This window comes from Musa acuminata, chromosome BXJ2-11, assembly GCF_036884655.1.
Source record: "Musa acuminata AAA Group cultivar baxijiao chromosome BXJ2-11, Cavendish_Baxijiao_AAA, whole genome shotgun sequence".
Taxonomy (NCBI): Eukaryota; Viridiplantae; Streptophyta; class Magnoliopsida; order Zingiberales; family Musaceae; genus Musa; species Musa acuminata.
In genome coordinates, this window is record NC_088348.1 from 31,158,600 (window position 1) to 31,171,938 (window position 13,339).

General features: G+C 38.9%; 2 protein-coding genes and 1 pseudogene across 2 annotated transcripts; 1 reads left to right on the plus strand and 2 right to left on the minus strand.

Annotated features, from left to right (window-relative positions):
• Positions 1-151: 151 nt before the first annotated feature.
• LOC135627382 (wall-associated receptor kinase 2-like) lies at positions 152-3,338 on the plus strand (annotated as a pseudogene).
• Positions 3,339-7,168: 3,830 nt separating this feature from the next.
• Positions 7,169-8,563, minus strand: LOC135627380 (putative wall-associated receptor kinase-like 16). The gene has a single exon (XM_065133463.1). It carries the CDS (start codon positions 8,420-8,422, stop codon positions 7,364-7,366), a length of 1,059 nt encoding a protein of 352 aa, XP_064989535.1. The 5' UTR covers positions 8,423-8,563; the 3' UTR covers positions 7,169-7,363.
• A 3,358-nt stretch (positions 8,564-11,921) lies between these two features.
• LOC135627381 (transcription factor MYB4-like) lies at positions 11,922-13,126 on the minus strand. Its single transcript, XM_065133464.1, has 3 exons — positions 12,943-13,126; positions 12,729-12,858; positions 11,922-12,644 (listed from the first exon to the last, which is right to left on the minus strand). The coding sequence occupies exons 1-3, from the start codon at positions 13,073-13,075 to the stop codon at positions 12,050-12,052; spliced, it is 858 nt and encodes a 285-aa protein (XP_064989536.1). The 5' UTR covers positions 13,076-13,126; the 3' UTR covers positions 11,922-12,049.
• Between the last annotated feature and the right edge of the window lie 213 nt (positions 13,127-13,339).

The following is a 13,339-nucleotide window of genomic DNA, read 5'->3' on the forward strand; positions in this document are numbered from 1 at the left end:
GCATCTCTCACTCCAAAACATTCTCCGCATCGCTAACTTGATCGTCAGAGGGGTCGGGCCGAGCTCCCAGCCCGACCTGTGTGCAGGTGCGAGACAGTGCCGCCTCTTCCCGGCGCTGCGATGGAGCTTCCTCCCAACCCGACCGCCCGACTCGAACCACCGTGCTCGACCGCCGGGAGGCCCCGAGGGACGTCGCCCGAGATCTCCCACGTTCGGACCCCCGAACCAAGCCGCGTCGGCCCCGAGGCCACGGCTTAAACAGTTGCACACCGCAACACAAAGCATCATTCTCGTCCTATGCGATGTCAAAGGTTCCTCCTTGGCTTCGGTTTCAACGAGGCAGATGCGCTGATGTTCCAATTTTGTTTTTAGAACATGTTTAATAGCGCAATTAATAATCCATGTAGCGTTGCTTCCAAGACGATGTCTCTGTCCTGCTTCTGCTCGATTGGAACGACGAAGATGTGTAGTCTTCCCGATTTAAAGGAGTTCGCAGGAGGCCCGGAAAGTCGGCGACGGAGGTTGAGGAGGAGAGAATGATGATGAGCCGCAAGCTGCTGCTGTTACTGCTGCTGCTCGCGGCAACCGCGGCAATGGCATTCGAGCAAAACTGCACCAGGAGATGCGGTAGCATCGACGTTCCCTACCCGTTCGGCATCGAGCCTGGCTGCTACCGGGAGGGATTCGACCTCTCCTGCGACGTAACCGAATCCAAACTCTACGCTGGCAACATACAAGTCATCGGTGTGGATGTTCCGAATGGGCAAGCAAGAGTGTACAAGCGCATATCTTGGGACTGCGACGACTCCGTCTTCCCAGCCAAAGTATCAATCCCAATGGACCTTACTGGTTCGCACTACACGTTCTCCGACACCCGCAACAAGTTCACGGCCATCGGATGCGACACCATCGCGCTCTTCGTCGGTGCCACTGATCAGTCCTATTCGACCGGCTGCGTGTCTATCTGCAACGACAACACCACTTTCAGCAACGGTTCCTGCTCCGGCGCCGGCTGTTGCCAGACCTCCATTCTCCGTGGGCTTCAATTCTTCAACATAACCTTTTCCTCCACCGGCCACGAGGAGATCTCGTGGGACAACCCCTGTAGCTTTGCTTTCCTCGTCGACGGCAGTTGGTACTCCTTCCGAACCACCGATCTCAATGGAACTGACTTCTTTAACAGAAATGACGGCCGCGTTCCGATGGTGCTGGACTGGTCGATAGGCGACGACGTGGGATGCGAGGAAGCACCGCAAAATTTGACCTCCTACGCATGCCGCAGCAATAACAGTTCCTGCCTCAACGCCACCAATGGCATCGGATATCTCTGCAATTGCTCGGGCGGTTATCACGGCAACCCCTACGTGGAAGGCGGATGCGAAGGTCTCCCTCTTTCTTCTCTCACTATGTAGCCAGCCTATCTGCTTCTTTCTGCTTACCTCCGCTCTGTGATTAGACATCAACGAGTGCGATCACCCAGAAAAGTATCCATGCCATGGATTGTGCGCCAATTTACCTGGGAATTACTCATGCATATGCCCCGAAGGCATGAGCGGCGACCCTTTCTTATCGGCATGTCATAGTTACAGTTCAAGCTCAAACTCAAGTGTGTATTCTTCCTTTACATTCCTACATGATTCTTCTCCTTTTTAATCGCGTGGGAATCATTCGACGATCCGCTCTCTCTCTCCCGACGATGACGTTGTGCGCAACCCCTTTTGCTTGCAGAAACTATCATCATAGCCAGTGTAAGCGTTGGAGGGGGCAGTGTTCTGCTGCTCGTAGCTACTGTTGCACTATGGAGAATGGTGAAGCGGAGAACCGTCCAGAAAAGGAAGGAGAAATTCTGTCAGCAGAATCTAGAGTTGCTAAGAAAAGAACAATCTTCTTCTTCGGATGTCGCTCTGATCGAAAGGATGAAGATCTATGAGCTAGAGGAGTTGGAAAAGGCCACACCAATCATTTCGACAAAACCCGAATCATCGGCGGCGGAGGCCATGGCCACGTCTTTAAAGGAATCCTGTCCGACCAACGTGTGGTTGCTATTAAAAGGCCCAACATAACCAATCAAGTTGAGATTGCCCAATTCGTCAATGAACTCTTTATTCTTTCTCAGACCAACCACAGGAATGTGGTTAAGTTCTTCGGGTGCTGCCTACAGACCCAAGTCCCCTACCTAGTTTTCGAGTTCATCTCCGGTGGTACGCTCTCCGATCATCTCCTAGGTGTCGAAGGGGTCTCGCCTCTGTCATTCGAAGACCGTTTAAGGATCGCCACAGAAGTAGCAAAAGCACTGTCCTATCTCCACACCGAAGCCTCCATAACCATTTTCCACAGAGATATCAAGTCGTCCAACATACTACTCGACGAGAGGAACACCGCCAAACTAGCGGACTTCGGTGCTTCCAGGGCTGTTTCCTTCGAGCAAACTTCGATAGCTACGGGTGTTCAAGGAACATTTGGATACCTGGATCCTGAGTACCACCAAACAGGAAGACTAACTGAGAAAAGCGATGTGTATAGCTTCGGAGTCATTCTGGCGGAGTTGCTGACCGGCAAGCTTGCCATTCCTCGCCAGGAGAACGATGTGGTGAGACATCTAGTCATGGATTTCCTAGTTGCACTCAAAGAAAATTCACTGTTTAAAGAGACTATGTGAATGGATTGTTGTATTGCTCGACGAATGTAGCTGTACATGCTATACATTTGCATACAGATTGAGCAAAGCTTGATTGTCCTCCGATCATGCTCGTGAATTAGGGTGATCGCCCTTCAACCATGGGATGATTGATACGGTGAAGATAAAATAGGTAAGTGTATTATCTTTCAGCGACTGGATGTCTCACCATGCTGTTCTTTTGACAAGGAATGGCAAGCTGGACTGTCAGCAACTCTGCCAGAATGACTCCGAAGCTACACACATCGCTTTTTTCGGGTTAATCTTCCTGCTTCGTGGTGATCGGGATCCAGGTATCCAAGTGTTCCTTGAACAGTAGTAATCGAAGTCTGCTCGAGAGAGAGACGGAGCTCGAGGCACCAAAATCTGCTAGCTTTGCGGTGTTTCTATGTGGAAAATGGCTGTGGAAGCTTCGGAGTGTAGATAGGACAATGCTGTTGCTACTCCTGTGGCTATTCTTACACGATCTTCGAACGACAAAGGCAAGAATCCTTCGCCACCGAGGAGATGGTCGGAGAGTGTACCGCCGAAGGTGAACTTGAATACGAGCAAGTTTGAGAAAGAACGAAGACTTCATTAATGAATTGCCCGAGATAACAAAGTAAGATGGGCTTGGCTCTTGTCAAGATCGGATGTCCATCAGTTGAGTCATAGAAGTCAGTTCCATCAGTTGTGTCATATAATTTTTTTAATCAATAATAAATATAATTTTTTTTATTTAAATTATTTTATAATATATTATATGATTTTCTCAATCAATAATAAATATAAAATAAATATTCATTGAAATTATTTCATAATATAGGATATCATATTGCGATCGTTGATAAAATTATGATAATATATTATTATAATTTTTATGATTTAGAATTATGATAATATATTATTAAAATATTGAGAGGGTTATAATAATCTTATCATGATTTATTTTTTCAATAATATCATTCTTAATATACTCCCACTAGTACTCCCATCGAAAACACCAATCGTAGGCCAAGTAGAAGAAATTATTGGCGAGATAAAAACTCGATAAGAGCATCTATAAGTTCATTAAAAGATGCGATACGAGAGACACTAGCTCATAATTTTAAACTTTGTGACGCATAAAGTAAAAATCAATAACTATATACTTCGTTCAAGAGTAAAATACATGATTATTATATAGATCTGTTGCCCTAATATTACTATAATAGATAGATAGAGGATTAAAAAATATGACAAATAGTTGATATAGCAATGATTAAATCCAACAAAATTCGATAATTGTAAAAGTAATCGATCCATATTCAATCTTGATAGAAGATCTTATAATAGAATATTATTTCTTAAAACTCCAAGAACTTGGGTTAAGATCAATAAATATGATATGAGTACTAATGGATATCTTATCATCCTAATTGCTTATCCAATTGGCATTCAAAAATGTATGAAGCAACAAAGAATAATAATTTTGGAGAAATAAAACATAATCAATAGTGCCCTTTTAAGTATTGAAAAAGACATTTAATGGTTGTTCGTTGAAAATAAATTTATGCATAAATTAAGATAATTTATTCACTATATATATTTGGATGAGTGAATATCAAATATTATATATTGTCAACATCTTGGCCTTACTCTATTGCATCACTTGAATTAGGAAGATTGGTGTAGTAATAGTATTGGTTTCTGACATTTTAGTATGATAAAAAAAAGTAATAAATATATTTTTATTGAGAAAGAAATAGACTATTTGGCATGTTGACACTAAGAAAATGGTTGGCATACATTCTTATAAACTTAAGCCAAACTTCAAGAGAGGATTTTATAAAAATTAGGTAGGAAATGATTTGAGGAGAGAGAGATAATGATAGCACTTATGATCTTGACGAATCCAAAATATGTATTTAGGATTGATAACTTCAAGATTTTTTTCTCTAATCATGTGTAGGGTAAGTAACAGTACTATAATTGATCAAAGAGAATAAAATTGAAGTATACCAAGAGAAATAGTTTGTGAGCATAAATTTGAGAGGAGCTTGAGCGGCAACGTTAACGAAGATAAGAGTACTTTTAAGAGTAAAATAGTTAAGAATAATAATGTTAGAAACGAGTCAATACTAAGTTGGGGGGGGTGAATGAGTACAATGGTAAAAACATCAATTTTATAAATCTTTCGTTTCAAATAAAATTGATTTTAAAAATATGTTTAACTTAAAACACGTCTGTAAGAGTGTGCAATTAGAGTAAATAGGAAGCATGACAGTTTACAATAAATATAAATAGTAAAGCAGAAATGCAAACCAGATTTTATAGTGCTTTGGTCGTCGTAACTTACATCCACTCTCGATTCCTCTTCCGTCGAGGCCACCGATATCCACTAACGATCTTCCTTCAATAAGCGAAGACCTACCATCTCTTTACAACTATATTCTCCTTTTGCAGGCTCAGGAGATAACATTTACACCCCCACTTACTCATCTATTAAACTACACTAATACTTATGAGCTTTTAAGATGAGTTCTCACAAGATTACAACAATGTTTTTCTATTTTTTTTCTCTCAATTCTTGTACATATTAACCAAGGATGAGAGGGGTATTTATAAGCCTCAAGTAAATTTAAACTTGGAGCCTAAAAATATCTCGGGTCTTCCGAGTACTAGCAGTACCATCGCTTGTGTTGGGTGGTACCCCCATCTGTAGTACTGACATTGGGCGGTACCACCACATGATAGTCTCTCGTAGATAATGTCTGGACGGTATCACTATCTGACACCGTCTCGGAGTTGGGTCCAGTTAGCCCCTAATTGAGTTGGCTTAATTACATTCTAAACCAACTCAATTAGACTTTAAACTAACTCGATATAGACATACTCGATTACAAGCGAATCCATGTTATCTGGCATGTCATTGGTTCATCCGATGCTTTGTTCGATCCTTCGGCGTATCATCCTCTCCTTCGGTGTATTATCCAATCAGCATGTTGTCTTCTCACAACATCCGATCTTCTTGGCCCGATGCCCAAATTTACGGCAAGCCTTCTGCCGATACGTCGATCATTCCCCCAGCCTGACGTCCAATCTTTTGATATGTTCACTCCTTCCCAACGTCTGATTCCTCATGCTTTAATCAATTTATCTCTCATTGATCGAAGCTAGTTCGACGTCACTTAAACGCTCGTTAAATCATAAATACTCTCAATTGGTTTTATCATCAAAATCTAAGATTCAACAAATACAAGATGAGTGAGTAGTTGAAGAGGCACTATCGACCATATCGAAAAATAAAGAAGAAAAGACTTTTTGACTAGAAATTTAACGAATTTATGTACACATCATAACTAGAAATTTATGTAGGAATTTAACGGATTCATAACTATATCGATAGAGATTATGAATTTATGTACATAAAGAAAAATTATAAAATATAATAATTATATAATTTTTTAATTGATACTAAATATAAAATATTCATCTAAGTTATGTCATAATAAATTACAGAATTTTCTCAATCAATAATAAATATGAAATATTTATCTAAAACACTAAAAGATCACGTAGAGATCAATCATGATCCTCATTATTTGATATAACTATGAAAATACATTATCATAATTTTTTATAATTTAAATTTATAATAATATATTATCTAAATATTAAAAATCACAATAATATTATTATAATTTATTTTTTTTTAAAATAATGTTCTTCCTAATAATAATAACCACCGTTACATGTGATAGAGCTATGGTGATATAATACTATGTTTAGCTCCTATTAAAGATATAGTCGTGAGCTAAAAAGAAACTAAAAAGACTTGGTCGTAATTTTAACGAGCTTGCAGAGAAAATGTTCTGTGCCGACATGACTTGAGCGTTGACCCGACGAAGATTCAAGGAGGACGACCAGCATCGACCAGCGACCGATGACTTGAGCGGAGCTTTCATCTAGTACGTCCTACACTGACAACTCGGTCAACCTTTCATCTGATAGGTGGATGCATACATCAACTCGGTTAAAGGTATTATACGTATAGATGGGAATGTGCACTAAAATTTTGACTAAGTAAACTCTTACGTCAACGTTATGCTTGAATAAGCAATCACGTCATTTGAATGACACACACGACTTAGCCTCCGCCTCTATTCTCCTCAAAATATCTATTCGTGTTATCAAAATCATGGGGATTAAATATAATATTAATTTTTTTAAAAGGATATTAGAGGAATAAATATTTTAATTTTTATTTTTTTTACTGTATATTATAATTTTAAATTTTAATTTTTTTAAAAAATTTAACACGTCATGATTTGAAATACATACGAAGCTCAAATTTTTCTTAAACCATATAATCATGAAGAAAGATTTTATATTTATGTATATTTTAAAATGACATATTAAATATATGAATAATTTATATGTTTTAAATAAAAATATTTATTTATGATAAATATTTTTTAATATTTCAAAATCGAAAAGTAACTCATTTTTGAGATATGGACGAATTATTACTGTAATTGAAATTATTCTCTCTATATATATGTATGAATTGAAGTGCACACCATTTCCCAATCTCGGAGTTCATACACTACAAGACGGGAAAAGAAGACCACGGTACAATTATATTGCGACAGAAATGTCTTCACGCGACAGAAGACCACAGAAACTAAGGAAACAGCACAACGCACTCGAAATAGACTAATATCATCAACGTGGCATTTCACCTAACAACGCGAGTTCCATCTCCACGCTGTACTGCATCGTTGAACTCGTCCCGATTGCTTCGGTTGATGTTGTCGTGCCTCCCTCGTTGCTCATTCTTCGAATAGTTTCAGACGATGCAGCGCCGCCTCTGTTCCCTGAAACCATGGTGTCATCAGCTTTCGTCTTCTTGGATCTTACGGCTTCGAGCTCATCCTCCACCTCTCTCATCGTTGGCCTGTCATTACCGTTCAGTTTGAGGCACCTCTCCACCAGCCTTGCAATCCTTTCGACTGCTTCTCGGCTCCCCTCTTTGAGGATTAAAGGGTCTAGAACTTTAAACAGTGAATTTTCTTTGAGTGCAACTAGGAAATCCATGACTAGATATCTCACCACATCGTTCTCCTGGCGAGGAATGGCAAGCTTGCCGGTCAGCAACTCCGCCAGAATGACTCCGAAGCTATACACATCGCTTTTCTCAGTTAGTCTTCCTGTTTGGTGGTACTCAGGATCCAGATATCCAAATGTTCCTTGAACACCCGTAGCTATCGAAGTTTGCTCGAAGGAAACAGCCCTGGAAGCACCGAAGTCCGCTAGTTTGGCGGTGTTCCTCTCGTCGAGTAGTATGTTGGACGACTTGATATCTCTGTGGAAAATGGTTATGGAGGCTTCGGTGTGGAGATAGGACAGTGCTTTTGCTACTTCTGTGGCGATCCTCAAACGTTCTTCGAATGACAGAGGCGAGACCCCTTCGACACCTAGGAGATGATCGGAGAGCGTACCACCGGAGATGAACTCGAAGACTAGGTAGGGGACTTGGGTCTGTAGGCAGCACCCGAAGAACTTAACCACATTCCTGTGGTTGGTCTGAGAAAGAATGAAGACTTCATTGACGAATTGGGCAATCTCAACTTGATTGGTTATATTGGGCCTTTTAATAGCAACCACGCGTTGGTCGGACAGGATTCCTTTAAAGACGTGGCCATGGCCTCCGCCGCCGACGATTCGGGTTTTGTCGAAATGATTGGTGGCCTTTTCCAACTCCTCTAGCTCATAGATCTTCATCCTTTCGATCAGAGCTACATCCGAAGAAGAAGATTGTTCTTTTCTTAGCAACTCTAGATTATGCTGATAGAATCTCTCCTTCCTTTTCCGCACGCTTCTCTCTTTCAGAATTCTCCATAGTGCAACAGTAGCTACGAGCAGCAGAACACTGCCCCCTCCAACGCTTACGCTGGCTATGATGATAGTTTCTGCAAGCAAAAGGGGTTGTGCATAATGTCATCGTCGGGAGAGAGAGACCGAATCGTCGAATGATTCCCACGCGATTTTAATGTATAGGGGTTAAAAAGGAGAAGAATCATGTAGGAATGTAAAGGAAGAATACTCACTTGAGCTTGAACTGTAACTATCACATGCTGATAAGAAAGGGTCCCCCCTCGTGCCTTATATAGCGATTAAAGTGAATTATATAGCGACGACGTAGAATCTTTCAACGACATCGACTCCCAAGTCTTCCCCATCGCATTGTTTGTAGTTTAGCATGGGATGTCAATTGGGCTAAAACGACGTCGAATCTTACTCTTTCATAATGCCAATCAATCATATAGAATCGAATATTTTTTATATAGTCATACAACATATTCCTCATCCAATATGTATATACATAAAATAATTTGTTTTAGGGGTGTAAAGCATTTCTTATTCGTAGTATTATTCCACTAGCTTTGGATCGCCAACCAACCTTAAACATTACCAGTTGAATTCACGTAGCCACGCAAATCTCGAGAGGCTCATTCTAATATGTAAAATAATACAATGAGTGCAAACGATTAATAGAGAAATAGATAGATAGAATTTAAAAGACAATAAATATCAATAATAAGCTAAGTGGATGTGAACCATTGATTTTGTACATACTATACACATTCGTAGAATAACATGTCATACCACAAGTGAGGCCTTTTCTTCATTGAAGACTACGGAAAACAAAATGTGTATATTCTGAATTTATAAGTCAATTATTTTGAATGATAATAATTATCAAAAGATAGATACTATTAAAACAAATTATTGGTGTTGAGTAATTATACTTCAACTTAAAATTAAGATGAGATTGTAACTCATGATTGGCAATCATGAAATTGGGGTAAGAATATATATGAAAAATGTAAAATGTGAGATTTGACTTGAAAATTTTGGCGACAAAGATTAAGAAATTTTGCCGTATGGGACACTCGAGAAGGTGATTGAAATGACAGGTAGTGAACAAAAATAAGAGAAAAAGGGAACAAAAATAAGAAATTTTGGAGCCTCTCCTCGATTTCTTAGAAAAAAAAATCCTAGTTTTCAATTGGTTTTTTTTTTTATCTTTGGATTTTTTATCCTTCAAGTAATTTGATTTTGCGAAGCAATTCGGTTCTCCATAACAAATCCAAAATCTATTGTATTTCTACATTGAATCTAAGTCAAATTAATCAGGGTTACCCAAAAGACCAGCTTTATTAAGTTGTAGATCATACCTTCATCTTTTATTTTCTTACTGTGGATTATAACATGATTGCAATACACGAGAAAAGTTAGCACATTTAGTTTATTGCAAGCATGAATTCTTTTTGGTAATTTTTTTATTGAAGAGTACGTGTCATATTCTAAGTAACATGACCCTATTATATTGAAGAGTACGTGTCACTTTCTAAGTAAGAAGAAAATTATTATTTTTATTTTATTTTAATGGAGTCAAATTTATTTATAATATAAAATAATTAAATACATATATAATTCATACTGATAAGAGGGTCTGAATATAAATGATGATGCATCAATCTAGTATGATAGACTTAGCCATTTAAAATTTTAAATTAAATATTATGATGTAAAAAAGTATAATTAATGATCTTTTCAATCTTGCTCCTTTTAATAAGAATGAAATTTATGAATGTTGTCGATGCAACAAAGTGTACAAGTAACTTTTCATATATCACTTTCAAAACCTAAATTTTTCTTAGAGTTTATTCACATCGAGCCTATTCAAATATTATCTTATTCATATTGTTGTTATGTACTTCTCTTTATTAATGATTTTATTAGTTTTACTTGTATTTAATTTGTGAAGAAAAATTATTATTATTATTTTTTTTAATTTTAAGAGTTCAAGTGAACAATAGAAGGTGTTTAAAAAAAAGAAGGGTTATGCATAATAGCAACTTATGTCTACTCCATCTTATTTCTTATTTATATTATGATAGATTTTTCTTTTTGAAAAGAGATGATATCAAAAGAAAATTCACATATCTAAATATATTATAATAAAATAGTATAAAAAAATAAAAATTTGAAGACTTATAAATGTTCACTTCATGCAAATAATTTACTCAAATCCTTATGTGTATAATATATAGCATATACGATCTTCATATGAGCTTATGTTTCGTGAAAAACTAAATGTTAAATATTTTAGAGTATTTGATTATTCATATTTTGTTTATATATTAAACTCAAAAAGAAGTAAGCTTAATACTTTGACCAAAAAATATATCTCTATTGACCGGAAAGAAAAATTGATTGAAAATGTACTAATTCACAAATATGAGGTTTTTTTTCTTATTATCTTTCACAAATAGTTTTTTTTAATATAATTCATGAAAAGTGATAGATGTTCAATAATTATATTATTATTATTATTATTATATATATATATATATATATATATTCATTATTTCATATGATAATGGTAAAAAATATATTATTTAAAAATTTTATTGGTGTTGGCTAATTATACTGCTAGAGATGGGATTCAACCTAAGATAGAAACCCATGATCGGCAATCATGAAATTTGGGTAAGAATAGATATGAAAATGTAAAATGTGAGATTTGATTTGAAAATTTTGCCTACAATAATTAAGATACTTACTAAATAAGTTGGATGTCCCCATATGCATGATGACATATGGGCCACTCAGGAGATGGTGATGCAAATGGGAACAGAGCAGGTGGTTGTGGATTAAGGCCCGTTGTTGCTTGGATTGGGCTCACAAATGGGCCTCTCTCTCCTAAATTTATTGGGAACTATTTTTCAGGCTCTCTCAATGTAATTTTCTTCTATAGTATTTTAATGAACAATTAAATCCTAGTTTTCAATTTATTATTTCATATTTGGATTTTTGATCCTTCAAATAATTTGATTTCATGAAGCAGTTCGGTTCTCCCTAAGAAATCCAAAATCTATTGTATTTCTACATTGAATCTAAGTCAAATCATCTTTTATTTTCTTACTGTGGATTGTAACATGATTGCAATGCACAAGAGAAATGTGCTCATCAATGGTTAGCACATTTAGTTTAATGCAAGCATGAATCCTTCTGAGATTTTGACTTCGATAGAATTTGAGATACAGAGGTATCTGTTTCTCCAAGAATTATCTTCTTCTCCTAGTGATCATGTTGGATTCATGCATCAAACGTCAGAGAAGCTCAAAGAAAGATTTGCAGTGTAAAAGACAAGATGATGATGGCTTCCACAGTTTTTTTTGTGCTCGGTTGATATCATACATATAAAACATGGTTTTCACATCAATAAGCTTGCCATTATCAGTTCTTTGTTTCTGATTTGATTCTTAATCTTTGCAGATGTTATTGGATCAACCAATTTGCCGCAGTTGAAAGCAAACACTTCTGCAAGCAGAATCGATGTCAGATCACTTGCACATCCGCAGGATTGATTCGTGGCAGATCATCCAAGTGTTCAGCTTCCATGAACACCTTCAACCAGAAGTCCATGTCGTCGCTGGTGGTGGAGCCGAAGTAGCTCAGACTCTCACCCACCGCAGCTCCGGCTGCAGACGAAGGGACTTGCAGCGACGCAAGCGTCATGGATTCCGTGGAACTCTCCATCGAGAACGCTTCGTCCAACCAAAAGCTCTCATCGATCACCGCCACTTCTTTGGAATCGTAGCTCTCCTCCTCCCTGGCCTCCATGTTGCTGCTGGTAACCTCTCCCGACACGGCCGAGGAATCAGCGGTGGCCGCGGAGGAGAAGCCACTGTATGATTCTTCCACCGATACCTCGATCACATCACATCTCGGATTACCCGAGTCTGCGTCCGCTTGCGGGTTTACTCGCTCGGGTTCCGATTCGTTCTTGGGATCACGCTTCTTCTTCCTCCTCCTCTTCTTCGGCGCTTGCGTCGCCTCCTTCGGATCCATGCGCTTCTTCAAGTGGGTGTGCCACAGGTTCTTGATCTCGTTGTCCGTTCGACCCGGCAAACTGGCTGCGATCGCAGACCATCTGTCGAGAAGAAGAAGCAACATGAGTCGATGTAATCTAAATGAACGAACGCGGCAAGAAGGACAGCGATCGATCCGGACATACTTGTTGCCAAGCTTCTCGTGCAGGCTTATGATCGTGTCCTCTTCCTCCGCGGTGAAGTTGCCTCGCCTGATGTCCGGCCTGAGGTAGTTCGTCCACCGCAGTCTGCAACTCTTCCCACATCTCAACAGCCCTGAGAAGTGAAACAGGGCACCTCTCAGAACCACAGATACAACTCAGATGATCTGAGAACCTAATCATGCATACTCATGCTCACCTGCTTTCTTGGGCATGGCTCGCCAGTTCCCGTGGCCATGTCTCTGGATGTACTCGACCAGAATCCTGTCCTCTTCTGCACTCCATGCCCCCCTTCTGAGACCCACCTTCTCACAGCAAGGAGCTCTCCCCATCCTTCCTGTCTCCCTCCCTTTCCTTCATCCCATGAGTCCCACGGAGCTGCATGAGGCCTCGGCAATATATAATGGTGTCCAGTTGCCAACGTGCAATAACAAGTCCAAGCTGATCTCACTACCATGCGGCTCTGTTACCTACCATGACCCCATCTATCACAAGTTAATGAAGCCCTTGTCATACTTTTCCGCAATGTAGACCGAGTCAGATTAAGTGGCAGCAATATCGAGCTTGGTGAAATGAACACATACATTAACCAAGTC